The sequence below is a fragment of the Oncorhynchus masou genome, chromosome 22 (assembly GCF_036934945.1).
Source record: "Oncorhynchus masou masou isolate Uvic2021 chromosome 22, UVic_Omas_1.1, whole genome shotgun sequence".
Classification (NCBI taxonomy): domain Eukaryota; kingdom Metazoa; phylum Chordata; class Actinopteri; order Salmoniformes; family Salmonidae; genus Oncorhynchus; species Oncorhynchus masou.
In genome coordinates this window covers 220,844-248,244 of record NC_088233.1, presented here as the reverse complement: position 1 = coordinate 248,244, position 27,401 = coordinate 220,844, and the positions used below count along the sequence as shown (strand labels likewise).

Here is a 27,401-nt window from a genome sequence, read left to right as displayed (position 1 = left end):
CTGACGGTTATGTATTCAAGCTATAGTACTTCTGACGGTTATGTATTCAGGCTATAGTACTTCTGATGGTTATGTATTCAAGCTATAGTACATCTGACAGTTATGCATTCAAGCTAAAGGACATCTGACGATTATGTATTCAAGCTATAGTACATCTGACGGTTATGTATTCAAGCTATAGTACATCTGACGGTTATGTATTCAAGCTATAGTACATCTGACGGTTATGTATTCAAGCTATAGTACATCTGACGGTTATGTATTCAAGCTATAGTACAATACATCTGACGGTTATGTATTCAAGCTATAGTACATCTGACGGTTATGCATTCAAGCTATAGTACATCTGACGGTTATGTATTCAAGCTATAGTACATCTGACGGTTAGGTATTCAAGCTATAGTACATCTGACGGTTAGGTATTCAAGCTATAGTACATCTGACGGTTAGGTATTCAAGCTAAAGGACATCTGACGGTTATGTATTCAGGCTATAGTACAATACATCTGACGGTTATGCATTCAAGCTATAGTACATCTGACGGTTATGCATTCAAGCTATAGTACATCTGACGGTTATGAATTCAAGCTACAGTACATCTGACAGTCATGTATTCAAGCTATAGTACATCTGACGGTCATGTATTCAAGCTATAGTACATCTGACAGTTATGCATTCAAGCTAAAGGACATCTGACGATTATGTATTCAAGCTATAGTACATCTGACGGTTATGTATTCAAGCTATAGTACATCTGACGGTTATGTATTCAAGCTATAGTACATCTGACGGTTAGGTATTCAAGCTATAGTACATCTGACGGTCATGTATTCAAGCTATAGTACATCTGACGGTCATGTATTCAAGCTATAGTACATCTGACGGTTACGTATTCAAGCTAAAGTACATCTGACGGTTATGTATTCAAGCTATAGTACAATACATCTGACGGTTATGTATTCAAGCTATAGTACATCTGACGGTTATGTATTCAAGCTATAGTACAATACATCTGACGGTTATGTATTCAAGCTATAGTACAATACATCTGACGGTTATGTATTCAAGCTATAGTACATCTGACGGTTATGTATTCAAGCTATAGTACATCTGACGGTTATGTATTCAGGCTATAGTATATCTGACGGTTATGTATTCAAGCTCCAGTACATCTGACGGTCATGTATTCAAGCTCCAGTACATCTGATGGTCATGTATTCAAGCTACAGTACATCTGACGGTCATGTATTCAAGCTATAGTACATCTGACGGTCATGTATTCAAGCTATAGTACATCTGACGGTCATGTATTCAAGCTATAGTACATCTGACGGTTATGTATTCAAGATATAGTACATCTGACGGTTATGTTCAGGCTATAGTACAATACATCTGACGGTTATGTATTCAAGCTATAGTACATCTGACGGTTATGTATTCAAGCTAAAGTACATCTGACGGTTATGCATTCAAGCTATAGTACATCTGACGGTTATGCATTCAAGCTATAGCACATCTGACGGTTAAGGATTCAAGCTATAGTACATCTGACGGTTATGCAGTCAAGCTATAGTACATCTGACGGTTACGTATTCAAGCTATAGTACATCTGACGGTTATGCATTCAAGCTATAGTACATCTGACGGTCATGCATTCAAGCTATAGTACATCTGACGGTCATGTATTCAAGCTATAGTACATCTGACGGTTATGCATTCAAGCTATAGTACATCTGACGGTTATGAATTCAAGCTATAGTACATCTGACGGATATGTATTCAAGCTACAGTACATCTGACGGTTATGTATTCAAGCTATAGTACATCTGACGGTCATGTATTCAAGCTATAGTACATCTGACGGTCATGTATTCAAGCTATAGTACATCTGACGGTCATGTATTCAAGCTATAGTACATCTGACGGTTATGTTCAGGCTATAGTACAATACATCTGACGGTTATGTATTCAAGCTATAGTACATCTGACGGTTATGCAGTCAAGCTATAGTACATCTAACGGTTATGTATTCAAGCTATAGTACACCTGACGGTTATGTATTCAGGCTATAGTACATCTGACGGTTATGTATTCAAGCTATAGTACATCTGACGGTCATGTATTCAAGCTATAGTACATCTGACGGTTATGTATTCAAGCTACAGTAAAATACATCTGACGGTCATGTATTCAAGCTATAGTACATCTGACGGTCATGTATTCAAGCTAAAGTACATCTGACGGTTATGTATTCAAGCTATAGTACAATACATCTGACGGTTATGTATTCAAGCTATAGTACATCTGACGGTTATGTATTCAAGCTATAGTACATCTGACGGTTATGTATTCAGGCTATAGTATATCTGACGGTTATGTATTCACTCAGCAAGGTGTCAAAAGCGTTCAAAAGGGATGCAGGCCCATGCTGACTCCAATGCTTCTCACAGTTGTTCTCAAGTTGGCTGGGTGTTCTTTTAGGTGGTGGACCATTCTTAAAATGAATACACATGGGAAACTGTTGAGCATGAAAAACCCAGCAAATCAAGTTCTGAGATACTCAAACCGGTGCGCCTGGCACTACCATACCCCGTTCAAAGGCACCTACCACCATACCCCGTTCAAAGGCACCTACTACCATACCCCGTTCAAAGGCACCTACTACCATACCCCGTTCAAAGGCACCTACTACCATACCCTGTTCAAAGACACCTACTACCATACCCTGTTCAAAGGCACCTACTACCATACCCTGTTCAAAGGCACCTACTACCATACCCTGTTCAAAGGCACCTACTACCATACCCTGTTCAAAGGTACCTACTACCATACCCCGTTCAAAGGCACCTACTACCATACCCTGTTCAAAGGCACCTACTACCATACCCCGTTCAAAGACACCTACTACCATACCCCGTTCAAAGACACCTACTACCATACCCCGTTCAAAGGCACCTACTACCATACCCTGTTCAAAGGCACCTACTACCATACCCCGTTCAAAGGCACCTACTACCATACCCCGTTCAAAGGCACCTACTATTGTACCCCGTTCAAAGGCACTGAAATGTCTTGTCTTGCCCATTCACCCTCTGAATGGCACAAATACACAATCCATGTCTCAATTGTCTCAAACCTTAAAAATCCTTCTTTAACCCGTCTCCTCCCCTTCATCTACACTGATAGAAGTGGATTTAACAGGTGACATCAATAAGGGATCATAGCTTTCACCTGGTCAGTCTGTCATGGAAAGAGCAGGGCTCTTAAGTGCTAGCACACACACACGTACTGTACATGCTGATAATGTGGTATGGTGGTACAATACATTTAGTATTGTAGATATGTAGTGGTGTAATATTGTTACATGATGTACTGTTTTATATTTTGTGTTATGTGTAAAGAAAGTGCCTCAATGTGTTTGGACCACAGGAAGAGTAGCTGCTGCATGGGCATGAACTAATGGTGATCCTTAATAAATATCAATACAAATGTTTCGTATAGTCAGTGTGTATTGACCCATTGGAAGTTAGACCATACAAAGTAGATATACTGTAATGGACAACCCTCTTCACATCTCTCGACAAAACAAACGGAACAGTAGCAACAATTATGTCCTCACAGCATCAAGAGATATACTACTTTTTGATATATATACACACTTTCTTGACTATTCAAAAAAATGTCAACAGTTAATCAAGTTTGTATAGCCTTAACATCAACCTACCAGCAGGTGAAGTCTACCTCGTCCCCTCCCAGATGGACGTAAGAGTCAGGAAACACTGAGGTGACCTCTTTAAACAGGCGGGTCATGAACTGGTAGCTGGAGGAGTTGGCTGGGTTCACTGGTCCAAACGTCCCAGAGGGAACTGTGCCCTTATAGCAGGGGGTCAGAAGACCGGGCTGTCCTGAGGAGAGAGAGGTCAGGGGGTTATGGGTGGGGAGAGAGGGGTCAGGGGATTATGGGTGGGGAGAGAGGGGTCAGGGGGTTATGGGTGGGGAGAGAGGGGTCAGGGGGTTATGGGTGGGGAGAGAGGGGTCAGGAGACCGGGCTGTCCTGGGGAGAGAGAGGTCAGGGGGTTATGGGTAGGGAGAGAGGGGTCAGGGGGTTATGGGTGGGGAGAGAGGGGTCAGGGGGTTATGGGTGGGGAGAGAGGGGTCAGGAGACCGGGCTGTCCTGAGGAGAGAGGGGTCAGGGGTTATGGGTGGGGAGAGAGGGGTCAGGGGGTTATGGGTGGGGAGAGAGGGGTCAGGGGGTTATGGGTGGGGAGAGAGGGGTCAGGGGGTTATGGGTGGGGAGAGAGGGGTCAGGAGACCGGGCTGTCCTGAGGAGAGAGGGGTCAGGGGGTTATGGGTGGGGAGAGAGGGGTCAGGGGGTTATGGGTGGGGAGAGAGGGGTCAGGAGACCGGGCTGTCCTGAGGAGAGAGGGGTCAGGGGGTTATGGGTGGGGAGAGAGGGGTCAGGGGGTTATGGGTGGGGAGAGATGGGTCAGGAGACCGGGCTGTCCTGAGGAGAGAGGGGTCAGGGGGTTATGGTTAGTTAGAACAAGTGGTGGAAAAAGTACCCAGTTATCATACTTGAGTAAAAGATAACGTCATTAGAAAATGACTCAAGTAACAGTGAAAGTCACCCAGTAAAATACTAGAGTAAAAGTCTAAAAGTATTTGGTTGTAAATTGTTGGATTCTGGGTTAAACTTGGAACATTGCTATCCTAGAGACATGACATATCAGATGTAAGACTATAGTATCTGAGGGGTGATAGAGACTGGTTTTTACATCAGAAGTTAATGGTTATCTGTTGAAGCCAGGTGGCTTTGGAATGTGTTGGGTGGATGGGAGGAAGTCACATGATTGCTATAGGGCATAAGGATGGATATCTGTGGATTAGACAAATGAGGGGTTGAGGTCAGGTCAGATCCCCTTAAGGGAGGCATTATGGTTTATTACCTACCCTATTAGGTCATCCTGTCAAATCATAATAGATGTAAGGATTGGAGAGAAGGAGGGCCTAAATTGGAGTATATATATTTGTGGTGGAAACATGTTTTGTTTAATGCAGCTGTATAGATCCTCTGGGCAATATATACTTGGCTAAGCTTTCATAGTGTCCTGTGAGTGTTTTACTCTGAGGATTAGATCCTAACAACATATACTTATGTATCAAAAGTAAATGTAATTGCTAAAATATACTTTTAGTTAAAAAAAATATATATATAATTATCCCAGCTCCCGTCCCCGCAGGAGGCCGTCATTGTAAATAAGAATTTGTTCTTAACTGACTTGCCTAGTCAAAAAAATAAAAGGTTAAATCAAAAGTACAAATCATTTCAAATTCCTTGTATTAAGCAAACAAGATGGCTCCATATTATAGTTTTTTACAGAAAGCCAAGGGCACAGTCCAACACTCCAAAAGAAGCAAGTGTGTTTAGTGAGTCCTCCAGATCAGAGGCAGTAGGGATGACCAGGGATGTTCTCTGTTTAGTGAGTCCATCAGATCAGAGGCTAGTAGGGATGACCAGGGATGTTCTCTGTTTAGTGAATCCTCCAGATCAGAGGCAGTAGGGATGACCAGGGATGTTCTCTGTTTAGTGAGTCCTCCAGATCAGAGGCAGTAGGGATGACCAGGGATGTTCTCTGTTTAGTGAGTCCTCCAGATCAGAGGCAGTAGGGATGACCAGGGATGTTCTCTGTTTAGTGAGTCCTCCAGATCAGAGGCAGTAGGGATGACCAGGGATGTTCTCTGTTTAGTGAGTCCTCCAGATCAGAGGCAGTAGGGATGACCAGGGATGTTCTCTATTTAGTGAATCCTCCAGATCAGAGGCAGTAGGATGACCAGGGATGTTCTCTGTTTAGTGAGTCCATCAGATCAGAGGCAGTCGGGACGACCAGGGATGTTCTCTGTTTAGTGAGTCCATCAGATCAGAGACAGTAGGGATGACCAGGGATGTTCTCTGTTTAGTGAGTCCTCCAGATCAGAGGCAGTCGGGATGACCAGGGATGTTCTCTGTTTAGTGAGTCCTCCGGATCAGAGGCAGTAGGGATGACCAGGGATGTTCTCTGTTTAGTGAGTCCTCCAGATCAGAGGCAGTAGCGATGACCAGGGATGTTCTCTGTTTAGTGAGTCCTCCAGATCAGAGGCAGTAGGGATGACCAGGGATGTTCTCTGTTTAGTGAGTCCATCAGATCAGAGGCAGTCGGGATGACCAGGGATGTTCTCTGTTTAGTGAGTCCATCAGATCAGAGGCAGTCGGGATGACCAGGGATGTTCTCTGTTTAGTGAGTCCTCCAGATCAGAGGCAGTAGCGATGACCAGGGATGTTCTCTGTTTAGTGAGTCCTCCAGATCAGAGGCAGTCGGGATGACCAGGGATGTTCTCTGTTTAGTGAGTCCATCAGATCAGAGGCAGTAGGGATGACCAGGGATGTTCTCTGTTTAGTGAGTCCATCAGATCAGAGGCAGTAGGGATGACCAGGGATGTTCTCTGTTTAGTGAGTCCATCAGATCAGAGGCAGTCGGGACGACCAGGGATGTTCTCTTGATAAGTGTGTGAATTGGACCATTTTCCTGTCCTGTTAAGCATCCAGAATGTAACGAGTACTTTTGGGTGTCAGGGAAAATGTATGGAGTAACAAGTAAATTATATTCTTTAGGAATGTAGTGGAGTAAAAGTTGTCAAAAATAGAAATAGTAAAGTAAAGTACAGATACTTTAAAGTACTAAAGAACTTTACACCACTGGTTAGAACTACTGTAGCAGCTGGAGGAGTTGGCTGGGTTCACTGGTCCAAACGTCCCAGAGGGAACTGTGCCCTTATAGCAGGGGGTCAGGAGACCGGGCTGTCCTGGAGAGAGAGGGGTCAGGGGGTTATGGGTAGGGAGAGAGGGGTCAGGGGGTTATGGGTGGGGAGAGAGGGGTCAGGGGGGGTTATGGGTGGGGAGAGAGGGGTCAGGGGGTTATGGGTGGGGAGAGAGGGGTCAGGGGGTTATGGGTGGGGAGAGAGGGGTCAGGGGGTTATGGGTGGGGAGAGAGGGGTCAGGGGGTTATGGGTGGGGAGAGAGGGGTCAGGGGGTTATGGGTGGGGAGAGAGGGGTCAGGAGACCGGGCTGTCCTGAGGAGAGAGGAGTCAGGGGGTTATGGGTGGGGAGAGAGGGGTCAGGGGGTTATGGGTGGGGAGAGAGGGGTCAGGGGGTTATGGGTGGGGAGAGAGGGGTCAGGGGGTTATGGGTGGGGAGAGAGGGGTCAGGGGGGTTATGGGGTGGGGAGAGAGGGGTCAGGGGGTTATGGGTGGGGAGAGAGGGGTCAGGGGGTTATGGGTGGGGAGAGAGGGGTCAGGGGGTTATGGGTGGGGAGAGAGGGGTCAGGGGGTTATGGGTGGGGAGAGAGGGGTCAGGGGGTTATGGGTGGGGAGAGAGGGGTCAGGGGGTTATGGGTGGGGAGAGAGGGGTCAGGGGGTTATGGGTGGGGAGAGAGGGGTCAGGGGGTTATGGGTGGGGAGAGAGGGGTCAGGGGGTTATGGGTGGGGAGAGAGGGGTCAGGGGGTTATGGGTGGGGAGAGAGGGGTCAGGAGACCGGGCTGTCCTGAGGAGAGAGGGGTCAGGAGACCGGGCTGTCCTGGAGAGAGAGGGGTCAGGAGACCGGGCTGTCCTGGAGAGAGAGGGGTCAGGAGAGGTAGCAATTCAATCTAGGTAGCAATTCATAGTCCATCGGTAAATAGCCCACCCAATTTACCTACCTCATCCCCATACTGTTTTTATTTATTTACTTTTCTGTTCTTTTGCACACCAGTATCTCTACCTGCACATGACCATCTGATCATTTAGCACTCCAGTGTTAATCTGCAAAATTGTAATTATTTGCCTACCTCCTCATGCCTTTTGCACACAATGTATATAGACCCTTTTTTTCTACTGTGTTATTGACTTGTTTATTGTTTACTCCATGTGTAACTGTGTTGCTGTATGTGTCGAACTGCTTTGCTTTATCTTGGCCAGCTCACAGTTGTAAATGAGAACTTGTTCTCAACTAGCCTACCTGGTTAAATAAAGGTGAAATAAATAAACAAAAAATTAAAAAAGAAGCAGAGTCCATGACTGTGTGTGTGTGTGTGTGTGTGTGTGCGTGTGCGTGTGCGTGTGCGCGCATGTGTGTGTTACCTTTGCCCATGACTGTGTGTGTGCGTGTGTGTGTGTTACCTTTGCCCATGACTGTGTGTGTGTGCGTGTGTGTGTTACCTTTGCCCATGACTGTGTGTGTTACCTTTGCCCATGACAGTGTGTGTGTGTGTGTACCTTTGCCCATGACTGAAGGTGTGTGTGTGTGTGTGTTACCTTTGCCCCATGATTGTGTGTGTGTGTGTGTTACCTTTGCCCATGACTGTCTGTGTGTGTGTGTTACCTTTGCCCCATGACTGAGGGTGTGTGTGTGTGTGTGTTACCTTTGCCCCATGACTGAGGATGTGTGTGTTGCCTTTTCCCCATGACTGAGGGTGTGTGTGTGTTACCTTTACCACATGACTGTGTGTGTGAGTTACCTTTGCCCCATGACTGAGGGTGTGTGTGTGTGTTACCTTTGCCCAATGACTGTTTGTGTGTGTTACCTTTGCCCCATGACTGAGGGTGTGTGTGTTACCTTTGCCCCATGACTGTTTGTGTGTGTTACCTTTGCCCCATGACTGAGGGTGTGTGTGTGTGTGACCTTTGCCCCATGACTGTTTGTGTGTGTTACCTTTGCCCTATGACTGAGGGTGTGTTTGTGTGTGTGTGTTACCTTTGCCCCATGACTGAGGGTGTGTGTGTGACCTTTGCCCCATGACTGTTTGTGTGTGTTACCTTTGCCCTATGACTGAGGGTGTGTTTGTGTGTGTGTGTTACCTTTGCCCCATGACTGAGGGTGTGTGTGTGACCTTTGCCCCATGACTGTGTGTGTTACCTTTGCCCTATGACTGAGGGTGTGTGTGTGTGTGTGTTACCTTTGCCCCATGACTGTGGGTGTGTGTGTTACCTTTGCCCCATGACTGGGTGTGTCCCGGGGAGTCAAATTCAGCCAGGACCCTGATGCCTCTGAGTCTGGCGTGGGCGATAACCCTCTTCACATCTATCTGGGTGTACACATGGGTCGACGGATGGAACGCCCCCTAGGACAAACAGAGCCGAGCAGAATATCAGCCAAGCACAACATCAGATAACAATAGAATATTGAAGGCAGGTAGCCTAGCAGTAATAGAATATTGTTGAGGGCGGCAGGTAGCCTAGCGGTAGGAGGCAGGTAGCCTAGCGGGAAGATTTTTTTGTATAAAATTTGTACAAAATTTTCTTTTTGTATAAAATGTTTTTTTTTTTTTGCAGAAATACCTTCTCGAACATGTAAACTTTAATGTGCCTTAATAATGGTTTATGCTATCTGTAAATACGAATAAAATTATAAATTACGAGCTTAGTTGGTTAAGCCACAGAAAAAGTCAACAACCTTCCCACTAGCCATGATTAGCTGAGACAATGGGTGGGCTGAACATTTTTTTTATTTTTTATTTTACCTTTATTTTACTAGGCAAGTCAGTTAAGAACAAATTCTTATTTTTAATGACTGCCTAGGAACAGTGGGTTAACTGCCTGTTCAGGGGCAGAACGACAGATTTGTACCTTGTCAGCTCGGGGGTTTGAACTTGCAACCTTCCGGTTACTAGTCAAACGCTCTAACCACGCGTCTACCCTGCCACACCAAGTGATGAGTTTGGATTGGTGTAACTGAGTCAGGTATGTCGGCCTCCTTGCTCGCAAACGCTATTTCAGTTCTGCCCACACATTTTCTATAGGATTTAAAGGTCAGGGCTTTGTGATGGCCACTCCAATACCTTGACTTTCTGGTCCTTAAGCCATTTTGCCACAACTTTGGAAGCATGCTTGGGGTCATTTTCCATTTGGAAGACCCATTTGCGATCAAGCATTAACTTCCTGACTGATGTCTTGAGATGTTGCTTCAATATATCCACATCATTTTCCTGCCATCTACTATCCTCCTGACCCAGGTCCATCTACTATCCTCCTGACCCTATGTAGCCAGGTCCCATCTACTATCCTTCTGACCCTATGTAGCCAGGTCCCATCTACTATCCTTCTGACCCTATGTAGCCAGGTCCATCTACTATCCTTCTGACCCTATGTAGCCAGGTCCATCTACTATCCTTCTGACCCTATGTAGCCAGGTCCATCTACTATCCTTCTGACCCTATGTAGCCAGGTCCCATCTGCTATCCTTCTGACCCTATGTAGCCAGGTCCATCTACTATCCTTCTGACCCTATGTAGCCAGGTCCATCTACTATCCTTCTGACCCTATGTAGCCAGGTCCCATCTACTATCCTTCTGACCCTATGTAGCCAGGTCCCATCTACTATCCTTCTGATCCAGGTCCCATCTACTATCCTTCTGATCCAGGTCCCATCTACTATCCTTCTGACATAGATCCATCGACTCTCCTTCTGACCCAGGTCGATCTACTCTCCTTCTGACCCAGGTCCATCTACTCTCCTTCTGACCCTGTTGCCAGGTCCCATCTACTATCCTTCTGACCCTATGTAGCCAGGTCCATCTACTATCCTTCTGACCCTATGTAGCCAGGTCCCATCTACTATCCTCCTGACCCTATGTAGCCAGGTCCCATCTACTATCCTTCTGACCCTATGTAGCCAGGTCCCATCTACTATCCTCCTGACCCTATGTAGCCAGGTCCCATCTACTATCCAGGTCCCATCTACTATCCTCCTGACCCTATGTAGCCAGGTCCCATCTACTATCCTTCTGACCCTATGTAGCCAGGTCCCATCTACTATCCTCCTGACCCTATGTAGCCAGGTCCCATCTACTGTCCGTCTGACCCTATGTAGCCAGGTCCCATCTGCTATCCTTCTGACCCTATGTAGCCAGGTCCCATCTACTATCCTTCTGACATAGATCCATCTACTCTCCTTCTGACCCAGGTCGATCTACTCTCCTTCTGACCCAGGTCCATCTACTCTCCTTCTGACCCAGGTCCATCTACTCTCCTTCTGACCCAGGTCCATCTACTCTCCTTCTGACCCAGGTCCATCTACTCTCCTTCTGACCCAGGTCCATCTACTCTCCTTCTGACCCAGGTCCATCTACTCTCCTTCTGACCCTGTTGCCAGGTCCCATCTACTATCCTTCTGACCCTATGTAGCCAGGTCCCATCTACTCTCCTTCTGACCCTATGTAGCCAGGTCCCATCTACTATCCAGGTCCCATCTACTATCCTCCTGACCCTATGTAGCCAGGTCCCATCTACTATCCTTCTGACCCTATGTAGCCAGGTCCCATCTACTATCCTCCTGACCCTATGTAGCCAGGTCCCATCTACTGTCCGTCTGACCCTATGTAGCCAGGTCCCATCTGCTATCCTTCTGACCCTATGTAGCCAGGTCCCATCTACTATCCTTCTGACCCTATTTAGCCAGGTCCATCTACTATCCTCCTGACCCTATGTAGCCAGGTCCCATCTACTATCCTCCTGACCCTATGTAGCCAGGTCCCATCTACTATCCTCCTGACCCTATGTAGCCAGGTCCCATCTGCTATCCTTCTGACCCAATGTAGCCAGGTCCCATCTACTGTCCTTCTGACCCTATGTAGCCAGGTCCATCTACTATCCTTCTGACCCTATGTAGCCAGGTCCCATCTACTATCCTTCTGACCCAGGTCCATCTACTATCCTCCTGACCCTATGTAGCCAGGTCCCATCTACTCTCCTTCTGACCCTATGTAGCCAGGTCCATCTACTATCCTTCTGACCCTATGTAGCCAGGTCCATCTACTATCCTTCTGACCCTATGTAGCCAGGTCCCATCTACTCTCCTTCTGACCCTATGTAGCCAGGTCCCATTTACTATCCTCCTGACCCTATGTAGCCAGGTCCCATCTACTATCCTCCTGACCCTATGTAGCCAGGTCCCATCTACTATCCTCCTGACCCTATGTAGCCAGCTCCCATCTACTATCCTTCTGACCCTATGTAGCTTGGTCCCATCTACTATCCTTCTGACCGAATGTAGCCAGGTCCCATCTACTGTCCTTCTGACCCTATGTAGCCAGGTCCATCTACTATCCTTCTGACCCTATGTAGCCAGGTCCCATCTACTATCCTTCTGACCCAGGTCCATCTACTATCCTCCTGACCCTATGTAGCCAGGTCCATCTACTATCCTCCTGACCCTATGTAGCCAGGTCCATCTGCTATCCTTCTGACCCTATGTAGCCAGGTCCCATCTACTATCCTCCTGACCCTCCTGACCCTCCTCACAACTGCAGTGGCCAAACCCAGAACACGTTTGTGCTCTGGTACTGTACCTGGTGGACCATGCACAAGCTCCACCACAGTCTGGACCTTCACTTCCTGATCACAGGCCACACCAAGTGTGCCCCCTACTGGTGCTTCGGCCTCATCGAGCAGCGCTTCAGAAAGACCAGAGTGAACACTTTGTCTGAGATTGCTGGTGTTGTGAAGAACAGCACTGTGACAGGGGTCAACAGCCCACAGCTGATTGGACTGGAGGATGTTACGGTGCTGGTGGAAAGCTATGGCAGGCAACAACACCTGATGAAGCAGGACCAGCACTTCAGGTGAATCTAATTTTCCTTGCATTGTATGAGGTCATTCTTCTTATCCTTGTTATGCAAGGTTGTAATATCTTCTCAATTATTTTGTTATTTCCTGTTTTACAGCTTCGATGCTCTGGAGCCTAGTGTTGTTGTCACCAGGGAGCGTTCAGCCTCTATTCAAATGACTCTCTGCTAACACACACGCCATGCGTTGCTGCTACTATCTATTTATTTTTTTATCTTGCTGCTCAGCCACTTTAACCCTGATTGTATTGTTGGAATTGGCTAAACTTTGAACATTGAGATAGGAAATGAAAGAGACTGGGTTTTATGCCTCTGTAGGAGGACAGATAGCTGTGGAATGTGTTGGGGGACGGGAGTAGAGGTCCCAGGGGAGACAGATGGACATCTGTAGATTAGGTGAAGGAGGGGTTGAGGTCAGGAGGTGAGGACAGGTCACCTGAAGGGAGTAATAAGGGTTTGGGATCTTGTTACTCTTTTCCTGTTAAATCATAAGAAGGATTGGAGAGAAGGAGAAGTGTCTTAAGTGGGATATACATATCTGGATGAGACAAATGTTGTCTGAATTACAGAACCTTTGGGCAGAATTAAACTTGGTTAAAGCTTCTCTAGTGGTTATTTACTCTAGTGGTTATTTATTGAGAGGCACACGCAGGTAAGGTAAAGCACCCTTGGACAAAGAGCCAATCACAACATCAGCTGAACAAAACCTATCTGTTTCTGTTCACCTGCCAAATCCTTATAGAATTGTGAAACAGAACTGGGACCAGGTTTACAGTTCAGCTGCAGAACATCTTTTCAGCAACTCTATCAGAACCACCTGTGTCTATCCAGTTTCCTCAAGTGGAAGGGGAAAACAGTGGCGGCAGGTAGCCTAGTGGTTAGAGCCAAGGGCCAGAAAGCGAAAGGGTTCCTGGTACTTCATAGCACAAAAACACCAACTCGACCAATGGCATAAATCAATTGTCAACTCCAGACACTACCCCACACATGTAGTCTCAGACCTTATCTCCCCCAAGGCCAAAGGAGGGAGTGACTGGCGCACAGACATTGTGGAATCCAGTAATTGGTTCCCCATTAATCACACCCTCCCTTCACGTGGTTTAAGAATGATATTCTGCATAGCACCAGGAACATGTGAAAGACAAGCCTGACCTCTCCCTCTCTGGGCCCCAGGTGACTGAGTCCCAGCTGAGGGAAGAAGTGCAACGGCCAACACCAGAGTCCAAAGGGACACATTCTAATAAGTATCTCACATCAGCATATTATGCAGATAGGAATTATCTATGTTACCCAACTAATTATGATTCTTCCACTTTCCAAGTGAAATAAAACATTAAAAAAGAGAACCTGAGAGCTTAACACTCTACATTTTCCTTCAACACTTTACTTAAGTCCTGCAGTTATACAGCTTTATTACTGGTTATAAGCATGTTTATAATGTGCCTTTATATTGTATTATAACATCATAAGGCATTATTAATGCTTTACCATATCCCAGGCCAGAGAGCTCCAGTCCTCTCACCTTGCTGGTTTAACATGTCATAAGCCTTTATGTTTTATAACAGGATCATAAGGCATTATAAATGTTCAGCTCCATTACAGGTCCTCTCCTCTCACCTTGCTGGTTTAACATGTCATAAGCCTTTATGTTTTATAACAGCATCATAAGGCATTATAAATGTTCAGCTCCATTACAGGTCCTCTCCTCTCACCTTGCTGCTGAGGTCAGGGAAGGTGCTACTCTGGTAGGGGAAGGAGGGGTCGTCCACGATGTGCCAGTGGAAAACATTGAACTTGTTGTAGGACATCGCATCCTAGTAAACAAGGATAAGGATCTGAAGTGAGTATCATTTATATATACCCTGTCCGAGTCAGATTAAGCCTCGTCCAGGACTAAAAATCAGTCTCAATGGAAATCCACCATTCAAAGTGCTTTGTAGTCGAGGAGAACGCGTAACGTGAGCTGACAACTGGACCTCAATGTTAGAACTCAAATGTATATACAGAACCAGTCAAAAGTTTGGACACACCTACTCATTCAAGGGTTTTTCTTTATTTGTACTATTTTTCACATTGTAGAATAATATTGAAGACGTCAAAACTATAAAAGAACAACACATATGGAATTATGTAGTAACCAAAACAAAGTGATAAACAAATCAAAATAGATTTTAGATTCTTCAAAGTAGCCACCCTTTGCCATGAGAGCTTTCAACAATCTTGGTATTCTCACAACCAGCTTCACTTGGAATGCTTTTCCAACAGTTTGGAAGGAGTTCTCACATATGCTGAGCACTTGTTGGCTGCTTTTCCTTCACTCTGCGGTCCAACTCATCCCAAACCATCTCAATTGGGTTGAGGTCAGGTGATTGTGGAGGCCAGGTCATCTGATACAGCACTACATCACTCTCCTTCTTGGTCAAATAGCCATTACACAGCCTGGAGGTGTGTTGGGTCAGTGTCCTGTTGAAAAACAGATTATAGTTCCACTAATCGCAAACCAGGGATGGAGTATCGCTGCAGAATGCTGTGGTAGCCATGCTCAGTAAGTGTGTCTTGAATTCTAAATAAATCACAGACAGTGTCACCAGCAAACATCATCACACCTCCTCCTCCATGCTTCACGGTGGGAACCACACATGCGGCTACTCTTCGTCTCACAAAGACAAGGCAGTTGGAACCAAAAATCTCATCAGACCAAAAGGACAGAATTCCACCAGTCTAATGTTCATTGCTCGTGTTTCTTGGCCCAAGCAAGTCTTCTTATTGGTGTCCTTTAGTAGTGGTTTCTTTGCAGCAATTTGACCATGAAGGCCTGATTCACAGTCTCCTCTGAACAGTTGATGTTAAGATGTGTCTGTTACTTGAACTCTGTGAAGCATTTATTTGGGCTGCAATTTCTGAGGCTGGAAACTCTAATGAACTTATCCTCTGCAGCAGAGGTAACTCTGGGTCTTCCATTGCTTGGCGGTCCTCATGAGAGCCAGTTTCACCATAGCGCTTGATGGTTTTTGCCTCTGCACTTAAAGAAACTTTAAAAGTTCTTGAAATGTTCTGTAATGACTGACCTTCATGTCTGAAAGTAATGATGGACTGTCGTTTCTCTTTGCTTATTTGAGCTGTTCATGCCATAATATGGACTTGGCCACTTACCAAATAGGGCTGTTTTTATTTTATTTTACTAGGTAAGCTAGTTGAGAACAAGTTCTCATTTACAACTGCGACCTGGCCAAGATAAAGCAAAGCAGTGCGACAAAAACAACACAGAGTTACACATGGAATAAACAAACATAGTCAATAACACAATAGAAGAAAAAAAAAAGTCTATATACAGTGTGTGCAAATGGCGTGGGTCTGGCGATGAATATGTAGCGAGGGCCAGCCGACTAGAGCAACTCTACCTTGTCACAACACAACTGATTGGCTCAAACTCATTAACCTCTTACACCTATGGTGGCGTTATTTCATTTTTGGAAGAAAAACGTTCCCGTTTTAAACAAGATATTTTGTCACAAAAAGATGCTCGACTATGCATATAATTGCTACTGTTCGAAAGAAAACACTCTGACGTGTCCAGAAATACAAATATCTTCTCTGTGCGTGCCCTTTAACGTGAGCTTCAGGCAAAACCAAGATGACTTGGCATCCAGGAAATGACAAGGATTTTTGAGGCTCTGTCTTTCATGATCTCCTTATATGGCTGTGAACGCAAGAGGAATGAGTCTGCCCTTTCTGTCGTTTCCCCAAGGTGTCTGCAGCATTGTGACGTATTTGTAGGCAGATCATTGGAAGATTGACCATAAGAGACCACATTTACCACGTGTCCGCCCGGTGTCCTGCGCGAAATTGGTGCGCAAAAGTCACCTGCCAGTATTTTTCCATGGGGCACAGAGAGAGAAGCAAGTTCCACGAACTGCATGTCAATGAAGAGATATGTGAAAAAACACCTTGAGGATTGATTCCAAACAACGTTTGCCATGTTTCGGTCGATATTATGTAGTTAATCCGGAAAAAGTTTCACGTTGTAGGTGACTGCATTTTCGGTTTTCGGTAGCCAGGCGCAATGTAGAAAACGGAACGATTTCTCCTACACACAGACACTTTCAGGAAACACTGCGCATCTGGTATGTGGCTGGGAGTCTCCTCATTGAAAACATCAGAAGCTCTTCAAAGGTAAATGATTTTATTTATTTGGTTATCTGGCTTTTGTGAAAATGTTGCGTGCTACATGCTACACAAAATGCTATGCTAGCTTAGCATACTCTTACACAAATTAGTCAATTTCTATGGTTCAAAAGCATATTTTGAAAATCTGAGATGACAGTGTTGTTAAGAAAAGGCTAAGCTTGAGAGCAAACGCATTATTTTAATTTTATTTGCGATTTTCAGAAATCGTTAACGTTGCGTTATGCTAATGAGCCTGAGGCTTAGTCACAATCCCGGATCCGGGATGGGGAGTTTCAAGAAGGAAAGAAATTCCACAAATTAACTTTTAACAAGGCACACCTGTCAATTGAAATGCATTCCATGTCACTACCTCATGAAGCTGGTTGAGACAAATGCTAAGAGTGTGCAAAGCTGTCATCAAGGCAAAGGGTGGCTACTTTGAGGAATCTACAATTTATTTTGATTTCTTTAACACTTTTTTGGTTACTACATGATTCCATATATGTTATTTCATAGGTTTGATGTCTTCACTATTATTCTACAATGTAGAAAATAGTACAAATAAAGAAAAACCCTGAAAGGAGTAGATGTGTCCAAACTTTTGACTGGTACTGTATGTGTAAATATATATCTTTACCAGGGTCTTCAGAATAGCGTGTAAAGGCAGGTAGTGACGTGACGTATCCAATAATATCCCTCGGAACTGGAAGCGGGGAAAGTCTTCTATCTCAGTCTCATTCACAAAATACTGAAATAAATCAGATTGATAGAGAACAGAAATGATCAGATCAAGTTTGATCCATTTTTGCAAATCATATTGTTGGCAGCATGTTGACTGTTCAGTTCTCTCTCACTCACACACACACACACACACACACACACACACACACACCTTTTGGTGAGTAAAAATGTAAAAATCAGATTGAAAACCGTATAACCCCTAACCTAAACACCAAAATCCCTAACCCTAAACCTAATTATAAACCTAATTCCAACCCTAATAACCTTTTTAAAAGTGAAGAACGACCACAATGTCCTCACTAGTGAGTTTTTTTCCCTACTTGTGAGGACTTCTGGTATTCAGTAGTACAAGTACACACACAGTAGGCTACCAGGGCGGCAGGTAGCCTAGTGGTTAGTGTGGAGGGGCGGCAGGTAGCCTAGTGGTTAGTGTGGAGGGGCGGCAGGTAGCCTAGTGGTTAGTGTTGAGGGGCGGCAGGTAGCCTAGTGGTTAGAGTGGAGGGGCGGCAGGTAGCCTAGTGGTTAGTGTGGGGGCGGCAGGTAGCCTAGTGGTTGGTTAGAGTGGAGTGTGGGAGGGGGCGGCAGGTAGCCGAGTGGTTAGAGTGGAGGGGCGGCAGGTAGCCTAGTGGTTAGGTTAGTGGTGGAGGGGCGGCAGGTAGCCTAGTGGTTAGTGTGGAGGGGCGGCAGGTAGCCTAGTGGTTAGTGTGGAGGGGCGGCAGGTAGCCCAGTGGTTAGAGTGGAGGGGCGGCAGGTAGCCCAGTGGTTAGTGTGGAGGGCGGCAGGTAGCCTAGTGGTTAGTGTGGAGGGGCGGCAGGTAGCCTAGTGGTTAGTGTGGAGGGCGGCAGGTAGCCTAGTGGTTAGTGTGGAGGGGCGGCAGGTAGCCTAGTGGTTAGTGTGGAGGGGCGGCAGGTAGCCTAGTGGTTAGTGGTTGTGGAGGGGCGGCAGGTAGCCTAGTGGTTAGTGTGGAGGGGCAGGGCAGGTGGAGCCTGGTGGTTAGAGTGGAGGGGGCAGGTAGCAGGTAGCCTAGCCTAAGTGGTTAGTGTGGAGGGCCTAGTGGCGTGGAGGGGAGGCAGGTAGCCTAGTGGTTAGAGGGAGGGGCGGCAGGTAGCCTAGTGGTTAGTGTGGAGGGGCGGCAGGTAGCCTAGTGGTTAGTGTGGAGGGAGGCAGGTAGCAGTGGTTAGAGTGGAGGGGCGGCAGGTAGCCTAGTGGTTAGTGTGGAGGGGCGGCAGGTAGCCTAGTGGTTAGTGGTTAGTGGTTGGAGGGGCGGCAGGTAGCCTAGTGGTTAGTGTGGAGGGGAGGTAGCCTAGTGGCTATGTGGGGGAGGCAGGTAGCCTAGTGGTTAGTGTGCGGGCTATGTGGAGGGCAGGTAGCCTAGTGGTTAGTGGTTAGTGTGGGAGGAGGCAGGTAGCCTAGTGGTTAGTGCGTTGGACGACAAGGTAGAAAGTTTGCAGATTGAATCCCCGAGCTGACAAGGTAAAAATCTGTCGTTCTGCCCCTGAACAAGGTAGTTAGCCCAATGTTCCTAGACCGTCATTGGAAACAAGAATTTGTTCTTAACTGACTTGCCCAGTTAAATAAAAGGTAAAATAAAATAAAACACAATGTTGACTGTTCAGTTATGACTTACCTCCCCAAAGTCATCTTGGTAGACCAGCTGACTGAATGACTCCAAACCTGTTATTTACCAGAGGACATGTGGTTACATCATCAACGGACATCTTTGATTGTATTGATCACTGATTTGTATCGTATTGATCACTTGTGTTTCTACCTCTGAGTGCGCCCCATACCGTCTCAGCCCTCAGTGCTGCCTGGCCAGAACACACACTCAGCTTGTCTATAGCACAAGAAAGAAAGATTCAAATCAGCCTTGTGTATTCAGAGGTGTAAAGTAACTAATTACAAATACTCACGTTACTGTAATTTAGTAACTTTTCAGAGTACTCGTATTTTTCAAAGTCAGTCATTTTTACTACTACTGGAATAAAATCGAATTAAAGTAGAAATACTTCTACTGAAGTAGGATATTTCAGTACTCTTTCTGAACAATGTGAGTGAGAGTGAGGGGGTGAGTGAGGGGGTGAGTGAATGAACTTAGTTCCTACATTCATTTCAGTGAAAAAGGGAGTTTGAGTGAGTGGGTGAGTCAAGGGGTGGGTGAGCCAAGCGGTGGGTGAGTGAACTTCATTCATTTCCTCTCTTCCTTTTCAATGTGATGATTAACGACGTTCAGGTTCAGACATGCCAATTCACTAATTATCAAGAAAGTTTTTTTTATTTTAAAGAACGTGTCAAACTCATTCCACAGAGGGCTGAGTGTCTGTGGGTTTTCACTCCACCCTTGATACTTTGGTACTTGATTGATTAATTATGGTTACTAATTAGTAAGGAACTCACCACACCTGGTTGTCTAGATTCTAAAAAACAAAAACCCGCAAACACTCCGCCCTCCATGGAATGAGTTTGCCACCCCTGTTTTAAAGGGTAGGACATGTTGGTTCCACTTTTCTGGGCTCCGTTATTTACTGAACAAATAAGGAATACTCAAAATGTGCACTTATAAATCAGAACTATCTTAATCAAAATACAGCTGTAGACAGAAGTTAAAGATCAAACATAAGACATACAACTGATGTCTCTCCTGAGTTCTGCCCCGAACAAAAGAAAGACATGATCTTATATACCCGAGGTCACACCTTACGGTGCGATCTCCTATGTCAAACCCTGCATGTGCAGCTCAAAGAACAAGTTATTGTTAACACAAGGTTTCTGAGAACCTGTCTCAGTGGCATGCAAATCTGCCCTTGTTTCAGAGAAAAACAGACACTGTCTCTCTTTCACCCTCAGTCCCTTTTCTCAGACGAGAGGCTGCGCGTTCTGGCAGAGAGCTAGACAGACGAGAGGCTGCGCGTTCTGGCAGAGAGCTAGACACAGACGCGGGGCTGCGCGTTCTGGCAGAGAGCTAGACACAGACGCGGGGCTGCGCGTTCTGGCAGAGAGCTAGACAGACGAGAGGCTGCGCGTTCTGGCAGAGAGCAAAGACACAGACAGAGCTAGACACAGAGAGGCTGCGCGTTCTGGCAGAGAGCTAGACAGACGAGAGGCTGCGCGTTCTGGCAGAGAGCTAGACACAGACGGGGCTGCGCGTTCTGGCAGAGAGCTAGACACAGACGCGGGGGCTGCTGCGGCGTTCTGGCAGAGAGCTAGACACAGACGCAGAGAGGGGCGGGCGCTGTTCTGGCAGAGAGCTAGACACAGACGCGGGCTGCGCGTTCTGGCAGAGAGCTAGACAGACAGACGAGAGGCTGCGCGTTCTGGCAGAGAGCTAGACACAGACGCGGGGCTGCGCGTTCTGGCAGAGAGCTAGACACAGACGCGGGGCTGCGCGTTCTGGCAGAGAGCTAGACAGACAAGAGAGGCTGCGCGTTCTGGCAGAGAGCTAGACACAGACGCGGGGCTGCGCGTTCTGGCAGAGAGCTAGACACAGACGAGAGGCTGCGCGTTCTGGCAGAGAGCTAGACACAGACGCGGGGCTGCGCGTTCTGGCAGAGAGCTAGACACAGACGCGGGGCTGCACGTTCTGGCAGAGAGCTAGACACAGACGCGGGGCTGCGCGTTCTGGCAGAGAGCTAGACACAGACAGAGGCCTCAATATTCAGCTATACGGTGAGCATAAGTACCATGGCATGTAAGCAATTAACATAATCAATGGAGGGGGTCTTCAGAAGACCCCCATAATCAATTTGAATCCTTCAGAAGCATGAGTTCTTACTCACCACAGTAAGTGTGTGTTATTAACTTAGTTGTAATAGCAATCTGGTTACCTATAACTACAAACATTATTTTTGTGAATATTTATTAACTTATATCCGGATATGATCTACACTACCCATAATGCACTATTTCTCAACGTCATATGGAGACACAAGGTGTGTGGGGGTATAGGTACGTCTCTCTCCAGAATACGCTCTGTTTCCCGCTAATTTGTGCACCATCATTGTTTAATTGTGTGAATTGTTTTAACTTTGTTACATAATGTTTATTGTTATACATTTTAGTTGAGCACACATGAGGAACACCTGGCTTGTGTGCAAATGTAGCAATTGGAGGATGTCTGAAATAGTATTTCTGATGGTTTTAACTAATAAAAAGCATGAGCTGGCGCACACGCCCCAACACAGTTGGTAGAGGTGCTGACTAAGGACAGTAAAAGTGTAGGTTATGAAAATAAATAAGGAGAGTCGGACACTGTATACAAACTATCCATAGCTGTGCCTTCTTCAGGGTGAATGAATGCTTGAACCAGGTTATGTACAGCGCAATGAATGCAACCAATGACAATAGTGAGGGGTGTGTCATAGTTGGATGATGAGAATTAAAAACAATTCATTGCTAAGACAATAGTTTACAGCATGTTGGATATATTAGTAATAACATCAGCAGATTAATTTAAGGTACAATACCAGTCAAAGGTTTTTGAACACCTACTCATTCATGAGTTTCTTTATTTTTACTATTTCTACATTGTAGAATAATAGTGAGGACATCAAAACTAATGCTATTTATCTGCTAAATTGTAATTATTTGCTACTATGGCCTATGTATTGCCTACCTCCTCATGCCTTTTGCACACACTGGATATAGACTTTCTTTTTTCTACTGTGTCATTGACTTGTTTATTGTGTTATTGGCTTGTTTATTGTTTACTCCATGTGTAACTGTGTTGTTGTTTTTGTCGTACTGCTTTGCTTTATCTTGGCCAGGTCGCAGTTGCAAATGAGAACTTGTTCTCAACTGGCCTACCAAGTTAAATAAAAGTGAAAAAATAAAAAAAATGAAATAACACAATTTGGTTGAGGTCGGGTGATTGTGGAGGCCAGGTCATCTGATGCAGCCCTCCATCACTCTCCTTCTTGGTCAAATAGCCTTTACACAGCCTGGAGGTATGTTGGGTCATTGTCCTGTTGAAAAACAAATGATAGTCCCACTAAGCCCAAACCAGATGGGATGGCGTATCGCTGCAGAATGCGGTTGTAGCCTTGCTGGTAACGTGTGCCTTGAATTCTAAATAAATGACAGTGTCACCAGCCATGGACCCCCACACCATCTCCTCCATGCTTCAGGGTGTGAACCACACATGGAGGTCATCCGTTAACTTACTCTGTGTCTCACAAAGACACGGAGGTTGATACCTAAACTCTGAAATGTGGACTCAGACAAAAGGACAGAATTCCACCGGTCTAATGTCCATTGCTCTCCATTGCTCGTGTTTCTTGGCCCAAGCAAGTCTCTTCTTCTTATTGGTGTCCTTTAGGTCTGTGAGAGCCGGAATTCTTACTGGTTGGTAGGTGATCAAATACTTACAGTTTGTAGTGTGACTGTTTGAGGTTGTGGACAGGTGTCTTTTATACTGATAACAAGTTCAAACAGGTGCCATTAATACAGGTAACGAGTGGATGACAGAGGAGCCTCTTAAAGAAGAAGTCTGTGAGAGCCAGAAATCTTGCTTGTTTGTAGGTGACCAAATACTTATTTCACACCATAATTTGCAAATAAATTCATTAAAAATCCTACAATGTGATTTTCTGGATTTGTTTTCCTCATTTTGTCTGTCATAGTTGAAGTGTACCTATGATGACAATTACAGGCCTCTCATCTTTTTAAGTAGGAGAACTTGCACAATTGGTGGCTGACTAAATACTTTTTTGCCCCACTGTATGTCATGCATTAAAATGCAAATTGATTTTCTGGATTTTTGTTTTAGATTCCGTCTCTCACAGTTGAAGTGTACCTATGATAAAAATTACAGACCTCTTCATGCTTTGTAAGTAGGAAAACCTGCAAAATCGGCAGTGTATCAAATACTTGCTCTCCCCACTGTATATACTGTATTTTATACCATCTTTATACCATCTTGCCTATGCCACTCGGCCACAGCTCATCCATATACTTACATGTACATATTCTCATTCACCCCTTTAGATTTGTGTGTATTAGGTAGTTGTTGTGAATTTATTAGATTATTTGTTAAATATTACTGCATTGTCGGAACTAGAAGTACAAGCATTTCGCTACACTCGCATTAACATTTACTAACCATGTGTGTGACAAATAAAATCTGATTTATGAAAGTACCCTTTAAAAGTAACCACATTACATTTACTCTGAATACTTTTTACATGAGCTACTTTTTACTTGAGTCTTTTTTTAAACCAGTAATTTTACTTCTACTGGAGAAGGATATTTCAGTACTCTTTCACCACTACGTGTATTTACTCAGCAGGGGCTGCACAGTGGAAGTGTCAGGACAGAGTGTGTTTTAGTGTTTCATCACTTACAGCTTTCTGAGGAGTCTGCGTCTGGATAGCCCTCACATTCTGCTCTCTCCACATGGACCACAACGGTGAAAGGGAACCTAAACCATTCATTGTGCTGTCTGGGTCTGGCTGAATCAAACACAAACACATGAACATAAACATCAATGAACATGATGAATTATGTGAAATAGCTCACCTGTACAACTCAAAAATCTAAAATGGTAGTCATAAAATATGTGAAAACAACTTTGCAAGTCATGCAAATTCGTTACTCTCAAATATAACCAAATAAACTCTGCTTCTAATAAAGGTTAGGTCATTAAGCAGGCATATTCTTAAATTAATTCCTTTTAAATAACAGCTGTTATGCAGTGTTGCTGGGGCTCTGCAGTGTTGCTGGGGCTCTGCAGTGTTCATTGAACTAAAAGTCACATGATGAATAGGTACCAAACCAAAGGTCCCTTTTGTTTTGCTCTACAATGGTTGGCAACATGGTTTTCAAAATCAGAATACTCCCAACAACTGACCGTGACCAATGAACAATGAGGACTGATTCACAGAACTTAAAACTGTTATACATTTATTTAAAATGTTGTTATTACCTGCCCTATAATCCGTGAAGATGAGCGGGAAGTATCTCTCGAAAGCCGAGTCCAGAAGAGAACAACCGGGTTGAGCGGATGATCCACTAGAGTACTGAAAAATAAACTCCCTTGGATTTAGTGTGTATCGGGCCATGGAAGAGCTGATCATCTGAGGCATCGGCCACACCGCATCCACGTAGATTACAGAGAAGGACATGAACAAAACCATGAACCAAAGCCATTGTTTAGAACAACGCCTGGAGTTGGAGATAGTTTTCTCTTCCATTGTATCACGTGAGTCTAGAATGTCAAATTGGTGTTCTTGCGGATGTACAGTGTGCTGTACGGTCCTGGCGTTCAAAGTAGGAAGACTGAACTGGAAGAGAGTCACGTGATACAGGCATACGCTTCAGACTCAAACAAATCACGTGATCAGGTGTGAATCCCACATTCGGGTTCCGGTCCAAACGCAAAGTAAACAGTCCTAAAACCCCCAACACTTAAATTACGTTTTTACCTCGTCAGATCCAAGTCTACTTTAAAATGTTCCTTGCCCAAGAAAGGGAGAATGATGATCTGACGAAATGGTGGAAATGTTGAAGTTGAGTTTAAAAACAGCCATACTAAAAACTATGAATGTGTAACAGTATAATTTTAAGCCGTCCCCTCGCCCATACCCGGGCGCGAACCAGGGACCTTCTGCACACATCAACAACAGTCACGGTTCCCAAAGCCGCGGCTTTTGTGGAGCGATGGGTAACGATGCTTCGTGGGTGTCAGTTGTTCAAAGCCATACTGTTGGTCCAAAGCCATACTGTTACAACTGTACCTAGCAAGCTAACGTAGCCTAGCTAGCGCTCCTGTCAGGTAACGTTACCCATCTCTGGCTCGCTAGTTGTATAGTTTGCTCATGTATTCCATTTCAGAATATACCCAAAACATATATTTAGCTATGACGCTCGCTACGTTTTATAGCACCTCACTACGAGACGAAGCCAATTTGAGGGTCATTCCCACTTGCCAACACTAAAATAAATGTTTTATTTTAATTGTTTCACTTTATTGTATTGCATATGTCAGTTGAATTGCGTATGATGTATTGAAAAATAATAATAATAGAATTAGCAATCTGTCTCAATGAATGATGGACCTGACCTTTTTCCCCAGAATTGAATTGTATCCAAATCTTTTTACTATCATTCTTTATTTCACGTATCTTTATTTCATAGTGTAATTTCATATTTTTATTAAGTTTAGTCACATGATTTCTCAATTTGCAATAAGTTTGCCAATCGGTTATGCATCCAGACTTATTTGCCATTCCTTTTGCATCATTCCCCTCAACACTAACCACGCTGCCATGTTACACAAGCATTTCACTACACTCGCATTAACATCTGCTAACCATGTGTATGTGACAAATAAAATTTGATTTGATTTGATACAACTTCTAAATTCCTCATCAATCCACAGGGATTTAACAGTTTTTTGTAATTTTATTAATGTGTAAATGCTTATTAGCAACTGAAATATGCAATTTCATAAATGTGTCAAGTGCAGCATCTGGTTGCTCCTCATTACACACCACAGACCAGCAGCGTCTGGTTGCTCCTCATTACACACCACAGACCAACACATATTCTTTACATCATCAACATATGAATCATTACAAAACTTATTGAATAACCTCTTATACACTATATTAGGCCCAGCCTTTGGAACTTTGGTTTTCCTAGATATGGCTTTTATATTGTGATCATTGCATACTATGGATACTATATTGTGATCATTGCATACTACTACTACAAATATCTGCAGCATCAGTAAATATATGATCAATACATGTTGATGATATCATTCCTGTGCTGTTTGTAACGACCCTGGTAGGTTGACTGATAACCTGAAGCAGGTTGCAGGCTCTGATTACAGTTTGAAGTGTTTTCTTGAGTGGGCAGCTTGATGAAAGCCAGTCAATATTTAAATTACCCAGAACATATACTTCTCTGTTTATACATACATTATCAAGCATTTCACACATATTATCCAGATACTGACTGTTATCACTTGGTGATCTATAGCAGCTTCCCACCAGAATGGGCTTTAGGTGAAGCAGATGAACCTGTAGCCATGTTACTTCAACACTATTTAACATGAGATCCTCTCTAAGCTTTACAGGAATGTGGCTCAATATAAACAGCAACACCTCCACCATTGGCATTTCTATCTTTTCTGAGAGGTTAAGCTACATGTGTTAACATGTACTTGCTTTACTGGGAAGCCTAGCAGCAGTAGATGTGTTCATGTTATTTATGTTAGTGCAGGGTGAGCTGCACAGTGGACTTCCTACTAGGACACACTGCCTTAGTGCTAACAGGATACATCTGGTTCATAGGCACATGATTACTGTACACAATAGCTGTAAGGTCAGTGGAGGCATTCAGGTTACTTATATTGTGTCTACTGATGGCCCTGGTGTAATGTACATTTGCCGAGAGAACCCGAGGTTTCCCGACCTGCCCCGAGGGCTGCCGAAGATGGCCCGAACGTTCCTGCTTCCCCTGCTCGCACCCCTTATTCATGCCATTCTGCTGTGGGGAGACCAGTACAAATCTCTCCAGGTTCTCATTGACTCTGGGGCCGATGAGAGCTTTTTGGACGCTATCCTGGCGTCCGAGCTGAACATCCCCACTCAGCCCCTCTCCGTCCCCATGGATGTTAGAGTGCTAGACGGGCACTCTATAAGCCGAGTCACCCACAACACCACTCCCATCAACCTACGGGTGTCGGGGAAACACAGCGAGGCTATCATGTTCCTGCTCATCAAGTCCCCTCTGATTCCCGTGGTATTGGGATTCTCCTGGCTCCAACGACACAATCCCCTCATTAACTGGTCTACTGGTGCCATCACAGGCTGGGGCCCGTTCTGCAATGCCCATTGCCTGAAGTCAGAACAACCTGC

At 45.0% G+C, this 27,401-nt stretch overlaps 1 protein-coding gene across 1 annotated transcript in view; it reads right to left on the bottom strand.

Annotated features, from left to right (window-relative positions):
* The window catches only part of LOC135508869 (beta-hexosaminidase subunit alpha-like), a 98,616-nt gene extending 73,749 nt beyond the window's left edge, over positions 1 to 24,867 (bottom strand). The window contains exons 1-8 of the mRNA XM_064929072.1: positions 24,461 to 24,867; positions 23,880 to 23,987; positions 19,313 to 19,378; positions 19,169 to 19,215; positions 17,438 to 17,548; positions 14,346 to 14,447; positions 9,000 to 9,132; positions 3,725 to 3,905 (exon numbers count right to left, since the gene is read on the bottom strand). Coding sequence (XP_064785144.1) covers positions 3,725 to 3,905; positions 9,000 to 9,132; positions 14,346 to 14,447; positions 17,438 to 17,548; positions 19,169 to 19,215; positions 19,313 to 19,378; positions 23,880 to 23,987; positions 24,461 to 24,728 — 1,016 coding nt within the window. The 5' untranslated portion in view covers positions 24,729 to 24,867. The remainder of the gene's footprint in view (positions 1 to 3,724; positions 3,906 to 8,999; positions 9,133 to 14,345; positions 14,448 to 17,437; positions 17,549 to 19,168; positions 19,216 to 19,312; positions 19,379 to 23,879; positions 23,988 to 24,460) is intronic.
* Between the last annotated feature and the right edge of the window lie 2,534 nt (positions 24,868 to 27,401).